The sequence below is a fragment of the Delphinapterus leucas genome, chromosome 6, assembly GCF_059928025.1.
Source record: "Delphinapterus leucas isolate spDelLeu-1000000601 "Yukka" chromosome 6, BTC_Dleu_Yukka2, whole genome shotgun sequence".
In the NCBI taxonomy this organism is placed as follows: Eukaryota; Metazoa; Chordata; class Mammalia; order Artiodactyla; family Monodontidae; genus Delphinapterus; species Delphinapterus leucas.
Genome location: NC_143134.1, coordinates 51376132 through 51402979, shown reverse-complemented (window position 1 = coordinate 51402979; position 26848 = coordinate 51376132). Strand labels below are relative to the sequence as shown.

Sequence of the window (26848 nt, the reverse complement as noted above, 5' to 3'; positions counted from 1 at the left end):
TATTTAGATACATTCTATTACTCAATTTTCCTATTTAAGAAAAATTCCATGTTAAAAAGATTATAATATTCTTGAAGTCCAAAACTAATAAATGAAAACCCTGCAAATGAGCTTTTGACTCCCAGTGTAGTATTCTTTAGACTCTATCAGGATCTATAAATATTTTTGAGCACATAACAAAATGTGTATATCATTTACTATACTAAGAACACTTTAGAACACACACAGAAAGAATAAATTTTAAAAGCATGAGGTAAAAATAAATGTAAATAGAAGACCTGAGCTTTTTAACCTGCTCTCAGCATACTTGCATACCCTACTTTGAAAATTATTGGTCAATAGTACATACACCAATTTATCCTCTGAATTAAAATATATTTGCACTCCTTAGTGTTTACCTCATGCAAAATGAACCAAAGGTCCTTAGATAACCTATGCCCAAAATTATGAATGAAGAAAAAGGAAAAACTGTGAAGGGCATTTTTGAGACAAAAAAATTTAAGATTTGATAACCATTTAGATATAAGGAGCATTGGAAAAGATATTCAGAATGATTTATAATTTTTTTCCTATAGCCATTAGGCAAATGCTGATTATTTGAGTTATGGACTATAAGAGATAGGACACCTAAGTGTACTTTTATATTACTATTAATTTGAAAATCTTTCCATAGTTTATTGGCTATCCAGCTTTTCTCTAATATAAAGGATCTGTAAGTTCTTTTGCCTTTTTCTGCATTGGGATGATTGCCCTTCTCTTGTTTGATTTATAAGAGTTCTCAATAGATATAGATATTAACGTTTTGTCCATTTTATGTTCTTTGTGTCTGGCCTCTTTTCCTCAACATTTTGTTTGGGAGACATCCATATTTTCATGTGCCATCATAGCGTTCATTCTTACTGTTGTATAGTATTCCATTTTTACTCCTACTAAGAGAATTTCCTAACTCAAACTGGGTTAAACAATAAGGAAATATATTTTCTCAGATAACTGGAAGTCCAGATGTAGGACAGACCCTGGGTGTGATAAACAGAGCTGCAATGATATTATTAAGATATAAGTTTTCTTTCATCTCTCTGAACTGCTATTCTTATGATCATAGGATAGCTGCCAGGGTCAATGGGTCATGTGATAAGGTTTTACCAGCAGAATGTGACCAAGGGAATTTATATCACTTTCACACTTGGCCAAGCCTTTCTTTTCCTTTCCCATATGCTGAAACCTGGACCTGAAAGTAACCTATTTCTACCACACAGATGAAACAATGACCTTGGGCAAGGTAGAGAAACATGATGAAAAGAATCTGAGACCCTGAATGACCATGTGGAGCATAGCTTCCTGACATCCTGAAGCACCTGAATCAGGAAGTTTATGTACCAGATTTAAAAATCCTGTTTTTAATAGTCACTGAATTGTTGGGTTTCTTGGTTATTAGCAACAGAGTCTTCACCATAACTTAAGTCAGACCCATTAAGTTTAAAATACAATAGAGTTGTTGTTTTTTTTTTTTTTTTTTGCGGTACGCGGGCCTCTCACTGCTGTGGCCTCTCCTGTTGCGGAGCACAGGCTCTGGACACGCAGGCTCAGCGGCCATGGCTCATGGGCCCAGCCGCTACGCAGCATGTGGGATCTTCCCAGACCGGGGCACGAACCCGTGTCCCCTGCATCGGCAGGTGGACTCTCAACCACTGCACCACCAGGGAAGCCCCCTTTCTCAAATTTTCTCTAAAGTCTTTCTCAAATTTTCTCTAAAGTCTAATAAATTAACATGAATAATGCAAAGACTATACTGACAAGTCGATCCTGAATATGAATTTTTTAATAAGCAAAACCCCTATGGATTAAACACAACATAGTTTAATTCAAATCATTAAGAGATGCTAATATTAGTTTAAGCTTTAAAATCTGAAATTTGAGCATGATAACCTCATAAAGTCAGACGTGGGTATTATTGGTTTTCCTTGGTTCATATTTCCATTGCACAAATAGATTTATATAGTGTCTATAACAGATAGGTAAAATATATATCAGGAAAGCAAGTTTATAGTAGAAAAATTAGAACTTATAATTGATCAATTAATCACTGAACAGAAATATTAATAAGTTTTTTCATTCACTCATGAAGATTTTATGACAAATTCTCAGTGAAAATCTGTTCCTTTAATCAAAATAGAAAATGGTATTTTGGCACTGGGATCAAAATCATGTTGCTAACAATTATTTAGTATATACTGATGATTTAATTTATTAAATAATTTGATATTAGTTTCATCATGGCGGTACTCATAAATTGGCAAATCTATGTCTAAGACTAAACAATACAAAGAATATTTTCAAGTATTCTTCAAATATTCACTATGTTCAAGAAGTATAGCAAGGACAGCTTGTTCTATGATCTACAAAAGACCCCATTTTATACTGCTTTGATTTACATCCTAATTTTTACAGATGAAAACATAAAGATGGTATACGTTTGTGAGTAGCAGCAATACAAATTGCTGATTAAAAAAATGCCAACCCTCCTCACTGAATTTGCTTGCTAATATGACACACATTTTTGTTGCTCATTTCTATTATAAGCCCTCTTTTCATTGCACAAGAAATCTGAAGTTATGGAAATGTCATTGTAACAAAGTATGATAATCTGTAGTTTTAGGTTATTTTAGATCAAACTAGGGCCTAGACAAAACTTTTCTAAAATCAACTTTACCCATTTCTTAAACAGGTACATATTTTGATATAACAAAACATCTTTTATATTACTACATGATACTTCTCATCAGGTATCATTGGGGAAATTCAACAAAGTTGAGCCTTAACCCATTTATAGGGGCATTTGGGTTTCAGAATTTTTAAAACTTTTCAGGAATTGTGCTCAAAAAAATTCCTCATTTGTGTGTGTGCCTTATTACAAAAGTTTTTTTCACCATAATTATACATGATTTTAAAACAAAGGGTGTTTAAAACTAGTTAAACTAAATATTTTGCTTAGTTCTTGAATCGCCAGTTGCCACAATCAGGAAATATTTTAAACTTTTTGTATTATTCCCTTATCATAAAGGCTTTATCTCCCCTGTTTGTTTAAAAGGAGAGAAAAATGTCAACACATTCGAAATATACATATCTGCTAATACCCATAAAGTCATAGAGGAACAAAATACAGAAGGAAAGTAAAGTGACAGTAAAATATACACTTGAAATTTCACAATTTGGATTATAATTCTTACTGATAGATCTCTTATTTTGAAGCAGGTATTCTGCAGATAGCATTTCAATAAAATTTTTATAACATTTTAAGGTAGATGGTATGTTCATTTTAATGGTGAGAAAACTAAGGCTTAGAGAGATTAACTAATTTACACTCAAAGTAGAAGTAGGGCCAATAGGCTTTTTTCCATTCTTCAATTCCTACTGCCTCCTAAAAATGTTTTAATTCTTTCGCTATTAGAAAACGACGTAAAGGGGATAGAAATACTTTTCATATACCTACTTATTCTCACCAAGTTTCTTCTCATATTTCTTGGTTATAGGGGAAGATTTTAATGTTCAAAACTATCAATTACTTTTAAGCAAAATGCAGTGTCTTCAATACCCAGGATTAGAAAAAAATCTCAAAACTATTTTCTTTGGCAACTTGTTTTATAATATATGCTATGAAACTTTTGGAATATTCCACAAACAAAACAAACATTCTAACTCATGATTTTTTTCTAGCTGTAACAGAAACTCTTCTCATTGTTTTCTGCCTCCTTAAACTGAAGTGTTCTCCACCACTTAAACACCCTTTTACACCTATGATTTTTACCAGGTACAATGGTATCCTCTTCATTACTAGGCAAAGGTGTTATTCATTAACAAAGTACAATCAACTGATTTTAGAATATTTGTTAAGATAATCACATTTTTTTTTCTGCATTGAAGTTACAACTGAGACTTAAATCACTTTGTTTTGGGACTTCTGATATACATATAATTCATAATTTCTTAAAAATTCTTAAACATTAGCAATATTAGGCGAAGTAGCTGTGTGCTATGCTGTCAAGTCTAAAATGTATAAAAATTATGAAATGTTTAGACTGTCTAATCTTTAGATTGTTTTAAAAGATCACTGTTCCATAAAGCGAAAAGAAAATGAGTTTACAAAGGCTAATCAAGTTCAGATATTAAAAATAGGTATAATATATACATACATGTATATTTCTTAAAGAAACGTGTAAACATTTCACACACTTTAAATAATAGTCGTGGGATAGCTTTAGGTTATTTTTAGTGCACCAAATTTATTTGCCGATCAAAGAATTACTATAGGCAGATAGTTTAAAAATTCCCAGGGCTGGGGGTGGGGGGCAGAAGGGGGTAAACAAATCAGTATATATTAGATGTATAAGGACTAGAGCCAGGGCAGACATGAGTTTCTAAATTATATATATCACCTTTTTCATAAAAGGGTGGTACTTCATAGGCTATCCAAGTAACTCCGACTTATAAAAACAAACCAAATACTTAGAATGTTGGCCACATAAGAGATAGCGGCTAGAGGCTCTGGGAGACTTAAGAATGAACAAACTCAACCGATTCAAAATGTATTATTCATCCCTCAAAGAACCAAAACAGAGGGAAAAAATACCACAGGTCCTCACAACACTCAGAAAACTTCAGGCATTAGGACGTGTTGACTGGCACCCATTTCTTGCTGTTTTAAAACCCGCCCCTCCGCTGCCTGGCCTCCCTCCACGGAAACGAGCAGGGGCCAGAGAAGGTTGATCTGTACACGTGGACTCAGACGGCCCCGCGCCCTTCTCAGCCTCTGCCGGCCGAACGCTACTCGCCCCCGGAAGTGGCCGGCCAGGCAGGAGGCGGGAGCGCGCGGCTCAGGAGCGCGCGGCTCAGGAGCGCGCTAGCTGGGGGCAACCGTGAACGGAGGAGGAGGGGCCCGCGCGAAGCCCCGCCTCCCCCCGGCTGCGGCCTCGGGCTACAGCCAGGGTTCCGAGGGTTCGGGCTCGGGTTCCGGGGTTCGCTGGCCTGAGTCGGGTCTACGTGGACACGGCTCCTCCTTGTCCCCACGCGGGCGCGGCCCCCGCTGTTCGAGGTGCAACTGCAGCAGGGCCCGGCGGTACATGGCCTCCAGCTTCTCAAGCCGGGCTCTCAGGGCCCTGGGGCTGCCCTGCTCGTCCTCGGGGCCGCCGCCCCTAGCTCTCCAGTTCGTGCTGGCCTCTTCGGGGCCCGGGGTCGCCCTCGCCGCCTCCGCGTACGCCCCGTCACCACCCTCGCCGGGGAGCCGCAAGGCCTGACGGAAGAGACTGCGGTTCTCGCGCTTCAGCCGCCGGTTCTCGAGCCGCAGTCGGGCGTTCTCCTCACGCAGCCGCGCGTTCTGTCGGTCCCGCTCGTCCCGCGCGCGGATGGCCTCTAGGTGGCTCGCCGCCAAGTCGGCGAACCGCTCCTCCAGCTGCTGTCGGGCGCCGCCCGCGCGGCCTCGCCAGCCCCCGCTGCCGCCACCCCCACGAACGCGGCCCAGGCGGCCCTGCCCGCGGCTGTCCCCTCCGCCGCAGCTCCCGCGCCTGGTGGCGCCACCACGCATGCGCCACATCGTCCCAACCACGCCGCCAGCCCCTTGGGCCGAGGGGCCGCGCGCCCAGGCGCCAGCGAGTTCGGGGCCCGGCAGGGCAGTCGGGGCAACAGCGCAGGAGGAGAGAAGGTGGCGGCTGCTGGCTTGGGGCCAGAGGAGGCCGGGAGTTTGCCCGGTTTGAGGCGTGTCTTGTCTCCTCGGGTGGAGCTGCCCCCTGGGCCTGCGATCTCCAGGCGGGCTCACACACAATGCCCCTGGGGAGCGCCCTGCGGCTCAGGCCTCCGGCAGCGCGGGGAAAAGAGTGTATCCTCGGCCGGGCTCTGCCAGGGCTCTTTGGCGCGGGCCAGGGCACTGCAGGAACCAGCCGGCCTCGCCCTGTCTCCAGCGCAACCACCAGTTACCTTGCCTTTTACAGGGCAATCTCAAAGCAAATAATATTACAATGAGAAGTTCTGGGACAGCTTTATGGGGCACGTTGAAAAGCTATAACGGGTTTATTTAGAACCCAGCGGTTTAACCCACCTCTAAGCTTAAGGAAACGTTCAACAGAGTGGAGCTGAGCACCAGTCATGAGGCCCTCAAGTGGGAACGGGTAGCTCTCAAAAGAATATAGGCAATTCCCAGTTTGTGGACAGCCAGGGTTCCACTTGGCAAATTGTTTGCAAGTCTATAGAAACAAGGTTATACGTACTTGATGTGCTCAGGTCTGTTAACAAAACCTATGAAACTCAAAATGTGTCTCACACGTTCAAGAAACTTTACTCAGTAAATTCCAAATTTTCTGGGTGGATACAGCTCATTGAATGAATCACACTCTGTTTCTAAGGCACTCAACTTACACAATAATTGGATAATTGCAAAGTAAATTAAGGATAAGACACTGATGCCAGAATCTCATGGGAGAGAGAGGTGTTAGCCAGAACCTATATTTTCAACAAGGTCCCAGGTAATTCTTAGGTTAACTGAAGTCTTCAAACCACCGGAACAAGTAAAGGAACTAGCAGAGCATTTGAGAAACCTGGTTCACAGTTGGGGTTTTCCTTGAACAGTACAAACAAAGGTAAGTAACTAGGGGAAAAGACAGAATTATTCAACTTTTATCCTAAAACACCACAAACACAATCGTCATTATCATTTCATGAAATCAAAAAGGATATATAACTTCAGAATTTCAAGAAATATAAATTTAGTTTTATGAAAGAAAACCATATCATTCTTAATTTCCAATAAAAGTAGATGGTGAAAACTTTGTTACAGACATACACCAACTTTTCTATGTATTATTGAACAAAAAATAAGTTTTTTCCCATAGTGTGTATGGAGACTGCAAGAAAAAATGCTGGTGTGTAAGGAAAGGTGATTAGTTCCCGATTTTAGATAAGAGCTTTAGGGAGCCCTGAGATAAGAAGATAGATAGGCCACACAAGTTAGAGAGACTCTGCATAAGAAAGATTCAGTCACCCCTTGGGGGTTATGAATTGAGTACTAGTGTCTTTTATTTTTTGTTGGCTTCACTCTTCTTACCCTTACATTAGTAAATCTACTAGTATTCTCTTTTTACAATTTATCAGATTAAAGCTGCTTTGTTTCCTTTGTAGAATAGTAAATTTTTGTACCTAACCACTGTAATGAACTATACTGAGTTTCCTAAAGAACAGTGACACTGGTTATATGAGAAGGCCTCCATGTCCTACTCTCTACCCCTGATCCAACCCCAAAGTGCTCTCTTTTGCCTTGATAAATAAATGAAGTAATATAAAATATCATGAAAAGCAGGTAAAACTCATTAAGCAGAAGAACATCCAGTAAAATTGTCAGTTTGTTTTATGTATTTTACAGTAACTAATCTGATTATATGTATATACTCCCAAAAGACAGAACCCACTAATTCTGCCGCTCTGCAGGCATGTGGCATATATAACTATTTTTATTTTACTAAAAGAAAGGAAGGAGGGGAAGAAAGAAAAGGGCAAAACAAAACAAACAAACAAAAAACAGGGTGGGGAGACAAAATTGATCCAGCAAAGATTATTAATCACAATCATGAAGGTTATCTGTGCAAAGCAATGAACATTCACCTTAGGGTTAATGGAGATTCCACCCATCTTCCCAAATAGGAGGTAGAGACAATGGATGTGATCTCTAAGTTGAAAGATGATTTGGAATAGAGTTACTAAAATGATCACTGCCCAAATTATTCCTTGTATTTAAATATATTTAAATTCACTTAGAATATTGTCAAGAATTGTATACCTGAAGATGAACATTACAGCATTTCTAAATATAGTAGGACAAAAGTTAGTAAAAATGGTTCTACCGACTATTATTTGTTAGTAGACTACATATGAAAATATTATTGCACAAATAATATAACATATATGAAAGTAAAATGAAGAAATCTTAGAGAAAAAAATTATGGAAATGATAAAATTTAAAAGCAATTATCCTTCAAAGAAGGGAATATAGAAAAACATAAGCTCTTAATTAGAAAATATACATAAAATAAACACTTGTGCTTTCTTTGAAAAATGGGAGCTTGTAAGCAGTAAAATTACTTGCTTACTAAAGAGAAAAAAGGCTCAAAGGACACAGATTGCTTTTTTCTGACACTGTAATTATTGTTCTTTAAGCTACCCCTACTCAAGAAAAAGAGATAAGAATTCTCCTATAATAAATGTGACAGTTTTATAAATAAAAATAAAAACTCCAACGGACTATGTGCACTTTGTGTTTAGAAAACTCTAATGCCAAAGATTATTCCTTCACTAAGGTTATAAAATTTGTAGTAAAAGAGCAGAAAAAGTGGAAGTAAGTAATTTAGAGTACTTGATTTCGCTCTTTCCCTGAAACAGCAACTTTTTAGTTTTTTGGGGACTAAAAAGGGGACTTTTTGTAAGTATTATTATCAATTATTTTCTCTCTCCACACCCTCACTGCCCATTCTCTAACTGTTCAACACTTGTATTTCATTTTACGTAAGAGAAAAAAAGATGAATAGATGAAGTGACAGTCACTGTGCTTCTTTTTTTTTTGCGGTATGCGGGCCTCTCACTGTTGTGGCCTCTCCCGTTGCGGAGCACAGGCTCCGGACGCACAGGCTCAGCGGCCATGGCACACAGGCCTAGCCGCTCCGTGGCATGTGGGATCTTCCCGGACCGGGGCACGAACCCGCGTCCCCTGCATTGGCAGGTGGACTCTCAACCACTGCGCCACCAGGGAAGCCCTGTGCTTCTTAATATAATGCCTTACACCAACATTTCTGTAAATACTTGAGTTAAGAAAAGCTGTGTCAGCAAACTGGAGTGGCACTGTTTTTTTCGCCTTACACTTCCACTTTAGTACTTCTCAAAACCAACTTTGAATGACAGCTGAGGTCATTGACCCCTTTCTCCCATCCTCCAAACAAGTTTTCTTTATTTTTATTTTTTTCCCCATATATACATATACTCTCTGGTATATATTTCTAAGTGCTGGCTTGAGAAAGAGGCCCTATTACATACATAGTTTCCTGTATCCCCAGTTGATTTCTAAGATTCTTTTATTGTCATACTTATTTGACTCTCATTTCTCCATTTTGAACATTTCTTATCAAATGAATCATATGTTAAGGTAATTTATGGCACATTCACATTGGGACAAGTCATCCTATATCAAATGCCTCTGTGTGGCCTCTCTCCTTAAAACATCCTATAATATATCATCAAATGAACTTGGTTAACAACTTTGACCAAGGTCGATTGTATAATTATGTTGAACTCCTTAGTCTGGCAGGATGCCCTGGGTGTTTCTATGCTTACTTTCCATTATTCCTCTGCTGCTGTATTCATGCTGCTACTGAGAGTCTTTTGTCCTGGAATTTGGGTGTAATGCATGGTCTGTGGACTGAACTGTACCCCTCCAAAATTCATATGTCAAAGCCCTAATTGCTAATGTGATGGTATTTGGAGATGGGGCTTTTGGGAAGTAATTAGGTTTAGAGGAGGTCATGAGGGTGAGACTCTCTTCTGATGGAATTAGTGCCCATAACAGAAAGGACATCAGAAAGCTTCCTTCCCATCTCTCTTTCCACCTTGTGAGTACACAGCCGAAAGATGGCCACCTGCAAGCCAGGAAGAGAGCCCTCACCGGGGAGTTGAGTCAACTGACACCTTGTTCTTGGACTTTCCAGCCTCTGAACTATGGAACTATGAGAACTAAAGCCTTGTTGTTCATACAGTACGTTTCATTTTTGGTCTCACTTATCTGGATTGTAAGGAAAGTTTATACCCTACCATTTCATACATTTGTCTTAGATCCCCTGAACTCAAGGTGTTTTTCCCTCTTTTAGACATGGATAACGTACTGCAATACCTGTTCCAGTAAATTGATGCTGAGGTCCTTCTTGTACAAGTAGATCTGTACAAGATATGAATTAATATTTCGTGTACAAGTTAATATTTCTTGTACAAGTAGATCTGTACAAGATATGAGTTCCTGGAGCAGCTTATATTGTGTGTGTGTGTGAGAGTGTGATACAAATATTTCTTGAATGACTAGGATATTGAAAGCATTAATTCCTCATTCTCTTATATAATCTTAAAGGATGATTTTACCAAGTAAAACTTTAACCATTTAATAGTCAATAAAGTTAACCTATATATCCAAGAGCTGAGCTAATTGAAACTCACCAAAAAAGGTTTTTAGAATGCTGACAATTTTCAGACTGAACTAGGAAGGAGGCTGGCATTGCCTTGTTAATGACAAGCCTTGTTAAAGACTTATCTTAATATATAGTGGGTCTTTATATGTAGATTTTTGAATATGTAATAAATAAGAGGTACAGGTTTTGGAGTAAGACATACATACCCAGATTTCATAAACACCACAACCCTCCCACTCCAGATGTATGACCTTGGGCAGCCTTCTGAAGCCACAGCTCCCTCATTTGTACAATGGAATAAAGTAGTATCTACCTCATGGGGTTCTTGGGAACAGCTCTTAAAAATCTTAAAATAGAGTCAGCCAGCAAGGATTACACATTAACTCTTGATACTATTATTAATTTGTTGTTTTTATTTTATAAGACATTAATAGAATGAGTTCTTGTGAAGAGCCGGTGGTATTTAAACTCCCCATATGAGTTATTTGCTTAAGGAGCTGCCCCAAATATAATATGCAGCCCCTTTGCAGATACGATTTTTATTTTTTGATAGTTCTCATTAAATGTTTGGGTTTTAAAAATCCATATTTTGTAAGCTCCATATGCTGAAAAACTTAGTTAATCACATTCTGAGCTTGGGATTTGCTAACGTTCTCTCTAAAGCCCTAGCTGAACACGGTTTTATTTTCTGGGAGCAGATTTATTAGGGCTATGAAGAGCATGTATTGATGCTTGGTAGCATGAATATCTCTTTATTGGAATAATTACTAGAGGGTTAGGAATTGAGAATATTGATTGCATTTATTTAATCTTTTGATATGGACAAAAATATTAAAAACCATCAAACACTAGCATTGCCCTTTGACAACATCATTTAATTCTAGCTACAGGGAAAATTGTGACATAAACAAAAGCAGCATGACTTATCTGTCTTAATTAGGATACTTTCTACAGTGGAGGAAAGACCCTCCTTCCTTTAAATATAAAAGCACTAGCCAGACTAATAAAAGAGGGCAAGAGCATTATAGGTTAAGCAGAAAGTAATGTAGCTAAGAGCAAAAGGTATCCACACAGAACACTTGGCCAAAAGAAGTCCAAAATGGAGACTTTTTAATATGGGAAATGTCTTTGTAGTTCTAAAGTAGTGTCTCCATGCTTGTAGATTAGCATTATTCCTTAAAGGGTCTGGACCTGTGCTGTACACTAGCCACAGGTGGCTATTTAAATTTCAGCTTAAATGAATTAAAATTAAATAAAATTAAAAAATTAGTTCTCACATTACGCTAGCTACATTTCAGGTTCTCAGTAGTCACATGTGGCTTACTGGCTATCATGATGGATTGAAGAGATATAGAGCATTTCCATTATCACAGAAAGGTCTATTGGACAGCACTGGGACAATCAGTATACCCCACTTCTTACTCTAATTATTGGTCTCAATCTTCAGAAAGCCATGGTGAAATTGATATTGGAGAAGAAAATGCAAGAGATCACTCTGCATATTTCCAGCATTTTCTCTAGGTTTGATTTCATGTCAATGAAACAGTTTTTTGTTTGTTTGTTTGTTTTGTTTATTTTATTTTATTTCAAGAAAAAAGGCCATATATTTTAGGGTAAGGATGAAAATATAAGTGTTACTTAAGCAGACACCTTTGTATTATGAATTAGTCCAGTTTCTTACACCATAATAATTAGCAACCAATAAAGCAATTAAAAACTAAAGCCATTTAACTCGATTTTCACAGGAATTATTAAATTCCAAAGTTACAGTTTACCTAGACGCAGAAGAGCAGTAAGAACGTTCATATCTTAATATCTTCCCGAACTTCAACGTATTCAAGAATAAAGACCTCAGACCCAGGCAGGTCAATTTACGCTGCAAAATTTTCCCTAAAAACAGTACGGCTGAAAAGTGGCTCTCCTAAAACAGAAGGTACTTTCAGAAGAGTTATATAAGCGAAACACACAGGCCAACTGAGTGATGCGGGAACCACCTCATGCAAGAGAAACGCAGCAAACACAAGTAACCCACATTCACGTCTCAGAACCTGTCAGGGCCTCAGAATAACAATCAAGGTTGATTGTAACATCCTACCTCTCCAGTGACAGGATGGAAAGTTTTTAATGAAAAGTTATAAACAATTAAATGAATGACAGTCCTAACACACTTTCTGGAAAAGATTCTTTTTTTTTTTTTTTAACACTTCATTAACTATCTGGAGTATCTTTAAACAAGTATCTTCTCTTGACCTCTTTCTCTATTCTGTTAGGATAAAGTGAGTATTTTTAATTCTCTTTACTATTAGAAGTGCCTGTCATATGCAGTAGATGTGTGCATGGAATGTGTCACAAATTGGAGGGGAAGCAGAGAAACTTGCTCAAAGCCTCTTCCCTTCAAACCACTTATTCCAAATGCCAAGTCTTTCCCATGTCCCCCAGCACACTGAGAACATCCTGCTCTCGCAGCCACCTGCCCTTCCTTCCGTCAGGCAGACAGTGACAGCAACGCCACCTCCTCACAGAGGTGTCCCAGGCGGTGATGGGGGCCAAGCCCTTGTCTCCCACCCATCGCGGTGAGGTGGGAGGTGGAGGTCAGGTAGGTGGCAGCAAAAACACAACTGCTGGCATTGCACAGATATTTTCTCGGCTTCAAGTACACAGCACTAGAAGGATAGGGAATTCGGGTCGGCCTGCTTTCCAGAGCAGGTGTAGATTCATTCATTCACTTAAACATTCCTGAGACACCTCCTGTGTGGTTGGTAGTGCTAGTTCAGAACTGGAGGCTGAGGCTCACGAAGGCCAGCAGCGCAGCACGAAGCGATTGCGGAAAAGCATTATCATTTGTTTTATCTTCTCTTCATGGTTTCACCTCAAATCAGGAACACGTCCTGGAGACCGGCGGGCTCACCACGGCCGGGGAAGGGGCATCCTGGGAGCTCCAGTTCCGGCAGGAATCTGGCCGCAGGAGTGCGGGGGCCGGGGCCGGAGCAGGCTGGAGGCGAGGGACCGCGGATGCAGGCGAGGTGCAGAGCGCCCATGGTCCCGACCCGGCCCCTGCCCCGGCCCTGGCTCCACCACAGCACGCCCGGTCTCGGTGTTTTGTATTTTTAAATCAACCCTGAACAGATAGGGCCCTCTTATTCTTAAGCATACGTATCTAAAATAGTGATTCTGGCTCAATCTGAGTTCTCCAGCTACGTACACATCACTGAAGGTAGTAACAGGAGTCTGGGAATGATTTCTAATTAGAACTAAGTTACCTACCAGCTATCTTCAGAAGGGTGCAAAAAACCAAGTAATTTATTTTTTCTTTTACCACGGCCCCTCAAACCCACTCTGTCACTCTTCCTTCCCTTCCCTTATATAATATCTCGAAAAGAACCATTAATTTACAACTACTTCTGAATCTTAATGAACAGTCCTCATTTTCAGACATTAAAAGTCCACTGCAATATAATTCAAAACTTAAAACGCTCATCCAATTCCCTGTTTCTCATCTCCTCACAGCACTGTCACTACCCATTTCCCCCCAGATTGGAATTAACCAGCCTTAATGGAAAAGGAGGGTGAAATTGATGTTTATTCTCTTCCATGCTTTACCTCCTCACCCACCCTCCTGAAGTCATCTTCAGCTAACCCTTAACCTTTAAGATTTATCCAGGCAACAGTGTCCCACAAACACCAAGCGTCTCACCACACTCCACCTGTCGAAGCATACACTAAGAATATCAGTTTCTGCAGTTAGAGTATTCTGCTTCAGGCTGAACATCAGTTTCCATTCTGTGGACTACTCACAGGATCTAGCTGTGGCTCTTCTGAGGAACTTTTACTTAGAATATGTAGGGAGCGGGAACCTCAGGAAAACACTCTCTGTTAGACTCTTCCAAGATGTTCATATCCCCAGTCTTCTCTCCGATCATGCTGCCCTCTTATATACAGGACAGTGAATCAGTTTCCCAGTTCAAATCCCTTGATGAAGGTTCTCGATATGGTTTAGCCTCTCAGACAGGTATGCACCTATAATCAATGTCTAGTTTTGGCACTTCAGCTGAGATGAGGACAAGTTCTACCATATTTCAAAGAGATATTTGTTCTAGTGAAGGCTGTACATTCATTCAATCAAGTAGTATTTAATAAATTCAACTATGAACCAGTATTTTAAAAACTTAAAATATATAAAGTGCCTAGCACATTGTAGGAACTTGAACATGTACTGCCATTACAGTTGTAAACTCTAAACTTACAAGCCCTCAGATTATGCTGGATTCCTATATCCTTTCTTCTTCTCTATGTTTTCATTAAATATTTCATCCAATCCAATAACCTTATTTTTTTTCTGTGCTAGTGCTTTCCAAATTTATCTCTCAACCCCAAAATTCTACTCTGAGTTCCAGCTTCTGAGTTCCAGCTTCATACATTGATTCTCACCTGATGCGTTTTCTTGACTATCTCACAGGTGTGTCCAACAATATTTTCAAAATGGAACTCTTACACTGCCCTGCTCTCCTAACCTGTTTTGCTCCCAGGCTTCTCCATCTCAGCAATTAGTCCCACCATCCATCTTGTGGTTTAAGCCAGCTGTCTTCTTTGATTCCTTCTTCTTCCCTATCATTCCCACCCCTGGTACTAGATCCATCTCCAGTTGTTCATTTCTTCCTCTAAAAAATCTTGGTTTTTCTCAGCATCTCCTCTGACCACAGATTAGTCCAAAGCACTACCCTCTATCATCTGGCCTATGCTGCAACTGCTTTGCTGGTCTCAATATTTACCCTATCAAATCCCTTCTGCACAGAGCCACCAGTGTGACTTTTTGTTTTTGTTTTGCGGTACGCGGGCCTCTCACTGCTGTGGCCTCTCCCGTTGCGGAGCACAGGCTCCAGACGCGCAGGCTCAGCGGCCATGGCTTACGGGCCCAGCCGCTCCGCAGCATGTGGGATCTTCCCGGACTGGGGCACGAATCCGTGTCCCCTGCATCGGCAGGCGGACTCTCAACCACTGCGCCACCAGGGAAGCCCACCAGTGTGACTTTTTGCAAGCATGAATATGAGCATGCTGTTTCTCTGCATAAAACCCTACAGTGGCGTCCCATTATGCTTCCAATAAAATCTAAAACTCTTATCATAGCCTACAAATTTCTGATAATCCCTGGCTCCTGCGTACTTCTTAAGACTCATCTATTTTTATTACCTACTTTTATAATACACTCTAGCCATGCTGGCCTCTTTAATTCTTGGAGCTTGTCAAATTGTTTCCTGCTTTAGAGATTTTGAACATTCATTTCTATCTAATTGGAATGTATTCTTCCTCTGCTCTGTGTGACTTGTCATGATTAAAAACAATCATTTAGATCTCAAGTTAAATATTCTTTCCATCAAGGTTTTCCTAGATGACAACCATCTTTGCTGTCCATCCCTTTGCTCTATTCACTTACTTCAGAATGTTGACAATTAGCCTTGACTATATTTTATTAAATTTTCCACTAATCTGTAAGTTCCATTTTAATACTACATTTTGTTTATCTATTCTGCCAGTCTGTAAGATACAAAGAAATAGAGCCCATATCAGATTTATCATTTTATACTATCTAGGATAATATAGGTGCTCAATAAATATTTGTTAAATAAAAAATGAATCCAGAGGTGACCAACAGTTATTTTTCAGCTGTTAACTTATACAAATTCTTGATTATTAAAAATGAAGTTACTACTGAATTTATTTTTACCAAGGCTAATTTTTCAAATATTAGGAAAATAAGAGGACTTTGGAGTTCAAATAGTGATAAACAGTGGCTTAGTTTGATCATATCTGCAGGAAGTATCCAGATTTAGAGAGAGATTCACCAAGAAGAAACAACAATCCACCTAATCAGTAGAATTTAGGCTACAATGAAACAAGACTTGGGAGAAAATACTATAGTGTTGACTAAGCACTTTAAAACCTTTTTGAATTTAGGGAACTGATTCTACATGATGTTTTTCTAGTCCCAAAGCAACTTCAATCTTAAGCAAAAAAACAAACAAAAACAAAGACAGGAGAAAGAAAGAAAGAATAAGAGAATTAAAAAAAAATTGTCCACATTTCTAATCATATCCTGTATCATTAGATTCTCCCCATGATGAAACCTGAGACAGCAGTAAGTTAAAGGGGAAGTTTGACCAACAGGCAATTGATGAGGAAGCAGCTAGAAAATATTAAAACAACAACAACAGAAAAACAAAAAACACTGAGGCCTTAGCAATAGGCAAAAATGTGGCCAGTGTAGTAGGTGGAGTTAATTACCTCAGCATCCCTGAGGACACTGAGCAGATACCATCACCCAGTCACCACTTTTTAGTTAAATGGAAACGACATCAAAGAGCTCACGAGTAATTATTTACAGACTGAGAGAAAAGTATTTGCATGAGATTGTGGAGAAGCAAAGAATAAGAAGTGGGAGAAGACTGTGTACCTCAAAAGAGAATAATGGAGTGAAAAGAGGATATCTGAAAAGCATGCATCTGAAATAGTGGCCACACAGAGTAGAAAGGAAATTAGAGGCTGGTCCTGCGTAATATTAGGTTTTAATTTTTCTTGAGTGTATTTTGGCTAGAACATAGATTCTAATTTCCTAGGATATAGCCCAGAAGTTCATACAGTTGAAGTTCAATATGCCATTTTAAAGTAGATGGATAGATAGCTGAATGATGAAATGGATAAGCAATGTGTTGGCAATAATACGGCAATAAGAGATGGCAAGTAAGTGACACAAGGGCTGGTACTCCCTCCCCCTTCAGTACCTATGCAGATATCACTAATCCCACTTTCTTCCTTGCTAAGGTTGAATTTGGATTCAATCTTTAAAACTTTCTCAACGCAGTGCTCCCCTACTAAAGTGTGGAAGATCTAATTTCAATTTTTTCCACAAGCTATTGAGAAAGCAAAGAGTAGAGGCTAGTTCTTACCTTTCAAGGACAACACTGTTTGGATACCCCTAAACTGTTTGAGTGTTATTACTCAGTATTTTAGCTGTAGCTAAGTGAAAGAGGTAACAATACCTCTTTGCTTGCGCTGTTAATTCTAGCTAACTTTGGACAAATCACTGAACATATTCCCCCAGATCCATAATCTCATGAACTATCTCATGACCCACATGACACGTTAAGTTTTGGGTCCATTACTGTTTTTCAATGGATGAAATGTTATACATATATGAAATATAAAGGCATTGATATATACATTTTTCTTTATGCAATTGAAAATAATTATTTCCATATACCTTTATCTTTTTACAGCATGTGGTAATAATAGAGACACATTCGTTTCTTCTAGGTCATTTGAGTTACTTATAACAGTGTAGAATAAATTATTGGTCATTTACCTCCCTTTATTTACTTGCTACTGAGAAATATACCACCATTTGGCCAGCTCTGCAGTGTAACATTAGTGATGATCCAATGAGTGGGATGAGATGGAAGCATCCCAATCACCAGACCTACTCTCAAAGCAAGCTCTGAAACCTTCTGTTTGAAAGACTAGAAATAATACTCTCCCGTTATTCCAGATATCAACAAACAACAAACAAAAGCCAAATCTCTTCTAAAATCCTCTTAAACATCTCAGATCAGGACTGTCAGCTGAGCCTATTGTTGCTTAGAGATTTAGAGGTTTCAGGGGAGGGTGCAAGAGGAGCACTGTCTGCTTTAACAGCACTGACTTGAAAAAAAATTTTTTTTCCACCACCTCACAAGCGAGAGGCATCTGTCTAGAGATGAGACGAAGGGGTGTCAAAACAGAGCTATCCATCAGAATATGACTTAAGGAGAAAGATTATTCATATTTAGAAAAATATAGTAATTGAAGTCCATAGAATGAAGGCTAGGACAGACATACTTGCTAACAGGACTAAATGGGGAGTATCTGCGAGTGCAAATGTGCTTCACATTCCATTCCCAGGGAATGTGCTGTCTGATTTGTTTGCGTATTTTTAAATTTAATTTAAATTACTTTGTGACAGTGTGGTGGTTATCATCTCTGTCTGTTGTTTTCTATTTTAGTGTACAGATAGTGCTACTCCCTAAGAAAGTGAAAGGCGCGTTCATGGCCTCCAGCAGGGCTGAGGGTCCTTGTGGCAACCACTCTGAGGCTCCCTGGCCAGGGATGGGGCAGGGATGGGAGCAACCCACAGGCAGTCTGTCCTCTGGCAGGTCAGCAGACACTGATCTCTGCTCCCGCGGAATCTTACACTGTCAGTAAGTAAAATTCTAACTTCTTGTTCCCATTATTGTTTTGTATTTCAGGGAAATGGGCAGTAGGTTTGCTGCTAGAAAGGCTGGAAACTACCACCCTAACTCCTTCTTGCCAGTGAAACTTCAGCTCCGTTCAGGGATGATGAACTGGAATTGATCACTTCCTTTAAAACCCATCTTGCAAAGGTTTAAAGGGGAGGGAAGTGAGTTAAGTGAGATAATATGAGTTCCGGTAGATAAAGACATGATTAGAAAAATCACAGGCATATTAAGATTTCCTATTCTGATTTCCCACTTAGAGGCTTCATCGCATGTCTCAGAGGAGTTGTCCTGGTTTCCCATATATTTTTTTTAACATAACGAAATGTTTAATAGAATATTTAGAATCATAATCCTTATTACGGTTTCAGAATATTCTTCATGTATGACCTATACCCAATGACCTAATGGCAAATGAAAAATGTGAAATAAATATTTAATAATTCCCAATCAATTCCTGTGTTCAGGGTTCACCCAGGTATGAACTGTTCAGAAATTATTACATAGTCAAAGTAAGTGGAAAATTAGTTCTCCTTCTCTTTCTGTTAGCCTCTGTCACTTCCTCACTGTAGTTTTATCATTTCTTATTCCATTGTCTAGTTGCAATTCAAATCTACGTCTATCAAACTGAAACTTATAGTTTAAGATTTTTGTTACTTCTAGATAAAAACTACCAAAAGCGATATGTAAGTTTAAGTACATAAAAAGAGAAACATATTTTAGAGCAACTAAGGGGCACTAAGCATACAAATATAGGGTTTTTCTTAAGCATAAATATATATCTATATTTGAGTTTTATCACTATGTATTCAGATAAAATTCTTACATGCATTGGAAGTCTTCAGATTTACCCCCAGCATAATCAGCATGACCTCTACTGAAATGTCTGCTGGTTTCAAATAAGACAATTGTGAAAATTCCAGCAGCTTCTGATAGCATTAATTTATGAAAACGTCACTCTCTGACCTTGGCATGTTGCAGTTCAATTTTTCAATGAACATCTAGCTCTTAGAACTTCAAATTCCATGTTGTCACTGGAGGCCCAACAACTTGCTTTTTTGTCATGTGTTCTGGACCTGACATAGGGCTGTATGTATCAGGTTCAGGGAAAAGACATGCAAGGAAGCCAAATCGTTTTTCATCTAAATATATTCCTCAAATTCATAAACACTTGTAAATGCCAAATTAAAGAGCTACAGTCAATTCTTCTTTTTAAAATATAACTACTTATTGAAAGAAAATTAGTAAATCCAGTTGAAATCCTCAGGTTTTCCTCATACCAATGAAAATAAACTGATTTTGTCTTGAACAGAAGCCAGGGTCTCTGATCTCAAGAAGTTTACAGCAAATAATGGACACTGACATTTCAATCTACCTGTGAGGTAGGTAGTAAAGAGCGTTGAGTATGATTTTTGAACAGGGTTGACTTTCCCTTATAACACTGTGCTTCATTTAGATTCTGGTGCCAAGCATCAATGTTATTGGGCCTTCGTACCTGGATATCTGGAGACAGAACACTAACTGTGTGGAGTGAGTACTTAGAAATGAGATATAAGTCAGAGCTCACTGAGTTCATGCTCATATTTCACAGGCGCCTGAGGTATATTTTTTCCCTCATGTTTTCAGGCACAGTATTCACAGGTCTAACTTAATATCCAAAACTCATTAATTATTTGTAATATAGCAGTAAATAATGCATATTATACATGTATGACCACAGCGAGAAATTCATTTTGTATAAAACCTCATGTGTTTATGGATATGCATATATACAAAAATATGTCTATGTATATGAGTATATACCTGAAGAAGAACGTTCACAAAATAATACTTAACCTACTATATGTGTTTGATATTTTTATTGTGTTCAATTTAATCTGCAAAAACATTTTTGGTTCCTATCCACTAATACACTGCAACCCACAGCTTTAAAAACACTGTACTAGATATCTAAGGAGCTATATTATATTACTAGTGGTACACACGCCTTTTAAATCTAAAACATAAAACATGTTTTAATATAAAACATTATTGTTAAAAATTATATTTCTTTTGCTGTCTGTCATGGTTTCCTTTGACTATAAGAATAGTTATTTTAATAAATATATTTTGGGTTTAAGACTGTTATTTTTACTGAGTTGTTTTTTCTTTTGATTAGCTATTTCAATGAAAACTTCTAAGGAGATTCAAAAGAAGAGAGCCAGAAAATCTCTTAGATTATTTCCACAAAGGTATGGTAAGGTGGCCAGTCCTTGAAAATACCAGAAAATAAGAAAAATGCCTTCTTATTAATTTCATGGAATCTTCAGCAAATCACGTGTAATTTGCTGTTTTCTTAAATGTTCCCTGAAGTTACAAGACTTAAACTATTAACTTAATGTATATGGAAAATTTCCTATACAGACCATAGATGGAAGTGCTGATGCTAGGAAATTTTTATGGATGAGCCTCAAAATAATCATTTTGTGGAAAAGGAAACTGAGGACCAAGAAAGATTAAGTAATTGGATCAAAAGCTGGTTAGCAGAGAAATGGCCTAGAACTCATATTTCCTCATTCATAGCATGTTGTATTTCCACTACAGCAGCTTTTCACAGTCTTTTCTGATCTTAAGAATTATTTAGGGTACTTATTAAAAATGAAAATTTCCAAACACTGTTACAGAAGATTGTGAGTCAGTAAATCTGGGATGAGACCCAGGAGTTTTCACTTTTCACAAGCATCCTAGGTGATCCTTACACTCAGGCAAGTTTGAGAATCACTGCCTCTGATTATTTTAATGACTGGATTATTTGTTTCTGCTACAATACAGACAATTGGTTGCTGAATGTAAAAATGACAGTTTCAGTCAAAGTACAACAAATTTCTCACTATCCCATATGTACGTGAAGAAAACTGAACATCCTTAATGTTTTGAATAAGTTTTGCCCATTTAAAAACTAGTAAAAATGTTCTAATCATAGAGATTTGAATTTAGCATAATAACAAAATGTATACTTCCCATATGTTAAAAGAGTCTTGCTTTCTATAATACTTAGCCTGGTCTCAAAGGCCATGAGGACCCCTTAACAGCCTTCTCTTAACATTCCTTGACATCTTTTCATTCTATAACTCTCACAATGTTGCTACTTCATCCCCCAGATCTGCTAGGTAGCACTGCAAACTTTGCAATCATCTAGAGCTGCTATACATCTGAAAGTTTAAACTTTACTCTTTCTACCTCTGACTACAAATCCCCATCCCTCCACGTGCCATCTGCTTTTGCCATTCAGCTTCGTCACTGAAAACTCCAATTTCTCAACTTCCACTTTTTTGTTTCCTATCTGAACTTCTCTACACTGTACTCTAGCTACATTGGCCTCTTTTCAGATCCCTGGACATGCCAAACTCTTTTCTCTATCTAGGGTATTCTTCTGCTAGCTTTCATATGGTTTTCTCTTCAAACTTCAGGAGGGAATTCTTTCATGACTACCTACCTATGGGAGTTGATCACTTCATCCACTTGTTATCTTCTTGGCATCCTACTGCTGCCCCTCATAGCTCTTTAACAACCTGTATATATATATATATATATATATATATATATATATATATATATATACACACGCACACACACATATATATGTTCTTACTTGGACTATAATAGGCTATAGGCTCTGTGAGGGCAAGGCCCATGTTTTTTTACTATTATATTTCCAACACCTAACATAACGTCTAGGTTTTATTAGTTAGTTAATATGTTAACCTGCACATTTCACACTAACCTGTTACTCCTCTTAACTCTTTGTCTCAAAAAAAAAAGGAGCATTTAGAAAGAAGATGGGATATCTCAGAAACTATTTGGTAGAACAAGCTATCTGATCTCAAAAAATGAGAAATGCAGAGAAAAAAGACAAATGAATACCCTGTTTATCAATTAGGCAGAGCTAACCTTAAAATGTCTCAGGATGTTTAACCTCTGTAATTTATTTTAAAGTACTATATTTAGTTGCTATTCCATTAGATGTTCAAATCATTTTCACCTATCTCAAACATATTGTACAGTGATTCATCAGACATCTGTGGCAAGTAAATATACACAGTGTATTTTTAGAGTATCAAGGGTGTGTATCTATTTATAGTATAAGCCAAATTAAACCTGATCTGGAAAAAAAAGTGAATTCTTCAGATCTGACCACTATTGTCCTATTTTCATCCTTAGAACCTACATTTCCATCATACAATTTTCAGATCACTTCCCACCTTTAAATGCCAGAATTTATAGGAAATTGTTCTTTTTCTCTGTATACAACTTTGCTAGAGGAGCCCTTCTGCAATGAATGTTGAAGGCTGTTAAGCCCTATTTATGGCTATAATAGCTTTGCATTAATGAAAAAATCAGATACCCTTTATAGACCCACCTCAGGGGTTCATCTAGGAGATGTTCTATTGATGTGAGAGTTAAATTGATTTCTGCCAAAGATGAGAAAGTAGAAAAAAGTCTCCAACTGCATGTGGATAATGAAATGGCTTGTTTTATCACAAATATTCACTGCACATGTTTTCTACTTATTCCTTCTAATGGCTGTCCCCTGCTTTTCATATAGCTCAAATCCAGATGTCTAAACTGTTATGTGTATCAACAGAAAAAGGGAATGAACAGAATCTCATAACATTTTAGTGAGAAGACAGTTAAACACAGAGATAGCATTCCTGCATTTTGATTCGTGTGTGCACTTATTTGGATAATAGGAAAGTTTGTTTTTTATGAGTTAGACTTCCTGGAACAATTAATCAAGATTTTAATCACTACATCTATAAAAATAAAGTTACATGTGCAGGCTAAAAACTTTCTAGCACAGAACTGTATTTTTTTTCCCCCTCTTCCTTTAAAGTATCAGGAATTTCCAAGCTATCAACATTTGCTAAATCTGGTCATGCATAGTCTTCAAAAATAGGTTTCATTTATTTTCAAAATACTTTCCATTTCAGTAGGTTTCCATGAAGTGAAAACATTTACTATAATGGATGAATTTCATGAGGGAACTGTTTAACAGTGTCCTAAATGAATAGAGTAAAAGCATTGCAAAGATATAGTAAAAAGAAGTAAGCCTCTTTAAAAAAAAAAAAAAGTGCTAAAATTTAAAGCCAAGCCTTATTCTGCAAATTGGACAGTATCCCAGGTATTTTGCCTAAGAGTGAGTGAGGGCCGCAGAGAAGTCAGAGACGAAAGAAAAATCTGGAGTAGAGTTAGCTGGATTAGACTCAGCTAGACTAGGTCTGGTTATAAAAGCAAGACCACCATGACCAGGGGAGTTTACAGTGAAACTGACACACAGGCCAGGAGTTGTGGTGTTGCCAAGGTAGAACCGATATTGATGTAAGGTGCCTGGAGGCAAGACAGAGAATGGGAGAACAGAAACTAATGACTCATTTCAAACATGAGACCACAAGAGGAAGCAAAAGCCAACTGGAGCAAGAAGAAACGGGAAGGAAGAGAGTGATAAGCACCAGCCAGAGCATGTGCATGAAATTAAGTTAGACATATGTATGTTTTCTGACTCATGAAGCCAGGGATGAGATAAAAATTCAGGTGGCAAGTCATGGGGTATTTTATTTTGATTTGAATATAAGTAGTCATCACAATCAATGAATACAATTAGTCGTTCTCATCAGTTTGTATGTACAGACCCTTAAAAATGTTAGGTGCTCCATATACAGCTGTAAGAATGAATGAGGAAGATCTCTATTACTGACATGGAGTAATTTTCAGGTTGGATTTTTAAGTGCAAAAGGCAAGTACAAAAGAATATAGCATACAGCCTTTCATAAAGAAAGACAAGTAAGAAAATATCAATATATCTGCTCATTAGTGCAAAAAGTAATTCAGGTAAAAAAATTCAGAAACAAATGAGATGGGTTACCTCTGGGGTGGTGGGAATAGAGTGGAAAGGATAGGGGAATGAGAACAGAAGTGGATCAGAAAAGAAGGAGAGGAAGAGAAACTTCTTTGAGTGTACCTGTATGTATAGTTCTGCATCTTAGAATCATAGCAATATTTTATAAACAGAAGCAATAAATAATTAAATTCAAACTGGATATAGGGGAAGGACTGAAAATGGAATACAAAAATAACAAATAAACCTAATCCTATTACAAATGAATAAATAGTCCCACTGCAGGGGTCAGAGAAAAATAGACTAAATAACTCCATAAAAAAAAAAAGTATTTTCACAAGATACTATAAGCCTAAAGAAAAAAAGAACTATACACAAATATAATGCTTCAGTTGGAAAATTTGATTTCACTGGAGTATGAATTAGCAATTCTGTGACTATCGTATGTCAGTGTATCTGATAGTAATAGATTGTGGATAATGAGACACAGGTTTCTCACTATCAGAGAAAGGAGTTACAAATAAGGAAAGGAGAAGGCTAGAATAAACTAGGTGATGTTAGATTGGAATTGGAAATATCAGTTGGAACTGATGGATTTTATTAGAAATAATGTGAATTGTTAGGAAATAGATGTAGATGTATATATACAAGGGTTACTATACATACAAATATTCTCTAGCCGTGTTCACTGAGATGGCATAACAGCAATGACGTCCCAGTAGCAATGAGAACACTCTATGCCTAGATCTTGGTTTCTATAAACAATTCCCCAAAAGAAACAAAAACACTTGAAAAATTGCTGATTCTAGGGCTGGGAAATTACTGAGGAAGTACAAGATGAGCTTGGAATATCTTAGAGTTCTGAAAAGTAAGGAAGTGTTAAAACAAAAAAAGGATGAAGGTCACAAAAGCCAACTTAAAGATGTTTCCAAAAGCTGAAGCTGAGACAAGTTAAGGAAAAAAACTAAACAGTAATAAGCAATGGATAATAGCACATCAAATAAAATAAATCTCCATGAGTCTATATTGATACAAGTAAGTAATTAAATACATAAACAAATAAATGGGGTAAAAGGGGTAGCTCTTCCTTATACTAGGATTGCAATTAATAAATGTAGGAGGAATGATAGAAATTTGCCATTTGGTGAACATTTTAGTAATAGGTACTGTAGGCAGGAGTCATCAACTAATGCTAAAATTACTGGGTCAAAGTATGATGAGAAACAAAATATTTGCATAGTCTCAAAGTATCTCTTACGACATATTTACTACTTTCAAATGAAAAATTTGAAATTTTACAATGGAGAAACCTGGCAAAACTCTCTGACATTGCCAAAAACAAGACATAGCATCAATTCCTGAACATTTTCCTAAACTCTGTAGCCATTTATCTGAAAACTTAGAAAACACCACTTCCTATGTGAGAAAACATAGAAACACTACTTCTGTTGGAGTGATTTTCCTCCTTCTGACTTTTCAGGCACAGTATTTCATAAAATGTACCCTGTGCAACTAAATAATGCTATGGACTTCCTTGTAGTTTCAAGTCTGATGACAAGGAAACTGTCTGGTTTAATGTCTCCTGAGCTTATTGGAAGACTCTAGCATGGGAGCTGAGCTTTAGACAGTTTTGACCAAATGACAGTCCTTCTCTATTTAGTGACAGAGATAATCTGATCAACTGAATGGACCTTGACTACCACTGGGGTGACAGATGTTACACCTGCTTTTCTTGTATCACTTATATCACAGCTTCAAAGGCTAAGTAAGAGAACTTAACCCCTGCCTGTACAAAGTTTCTGGACATCTAGGATATTCCTCACCACAGCCACGAGCCAAACAGATGCTACCTCTCAGATGTAGCATCTACTTTGATTATACCACTAGCCGTAACTATTGCCTACAATGGAAAAATGTATTTCCCAAAAATTATTCTGTAGAGTGCTGGTTTTGAGGGATGTTAAATGGTGTTCAGTAAAGGGACAGGGGAGGGGCTTTCGTTTGAAAATATACCCATAAGGTATATTTTATATATATAAAAAGGTAAAAAAGGTATTTGACTGGTAAAAAAGGTAAAAGGTATTTGACTGTCACCATAAAAACAAACCACACCAAGTTTAAACTTCTGTCTCTAATAGTGAATTCTTACTTCAGATATCTAAATAAAGACGTAATTCCTGAAGATTATATCTGATCTCATTAAACAAGGAATTGGTTAAATTTAGGGAAAACCGAGTTAAAATTTTATCTTTAACACATGAATTTGCAAAGTTTGAACTGTCTTCAATGAATTTTTAAGAGGGAAGAAATGGTGTACAGCTTTTCACAAACTTATTCGACCGTCTCACACCACCACCTGCCCTTTTTCCCAGAAGTTTTCTAAGGACTAGCATTTCCTGAAACACTTTTGGGAAACAGTATTTTAAGTAACAATAAATTAGTCACAAAGTAATCTTCAACTATAATAAGTAACAATAGAAAAATAACGTCTTTGTGCTTAGAAA

The 26848-nt window shown here is 37.9% G+C and overlaps 1 protein-coding gene and 1 long non-coding RNA gene across 3 annotated transcripts in view; both read right to left on the bottom strand.

Annotated features, from left to right (window-relative positions):
* Positions 1-26848, bottom strand: part of LOC149748939 (uncharacterized) — an 801004-nt gene that overhangs the window by 251487 nt on the left and 522669 nt on the right. The gene's annotated exons all lie outside the window — the stretch shown is intronic.
* On the bottom strand, positions 1802-7972 carry TUSC1 (tumor suppressor candidate 1). Its single transcript, XM_022551650.3, has one exon. The coding sequence runs from the start codon at positions 5585-5587 to the stop codon at positions 4973-4975; it is 615 nt and encodes a 204-aa protein (XP_022407358.2). The 5' UTR covers positions 5588-7972; the 3' UTR covers positions 1802-4972.

Coding starts and splice junctions, on each gene's coding strand:
- TUSC1 (XM_022551650.3), bottom strand. CDS start 5,587: ATGTGGCGCATGCGTGGTGGCGCCACCAGGCGCGGGAGCTGCGGCGGA.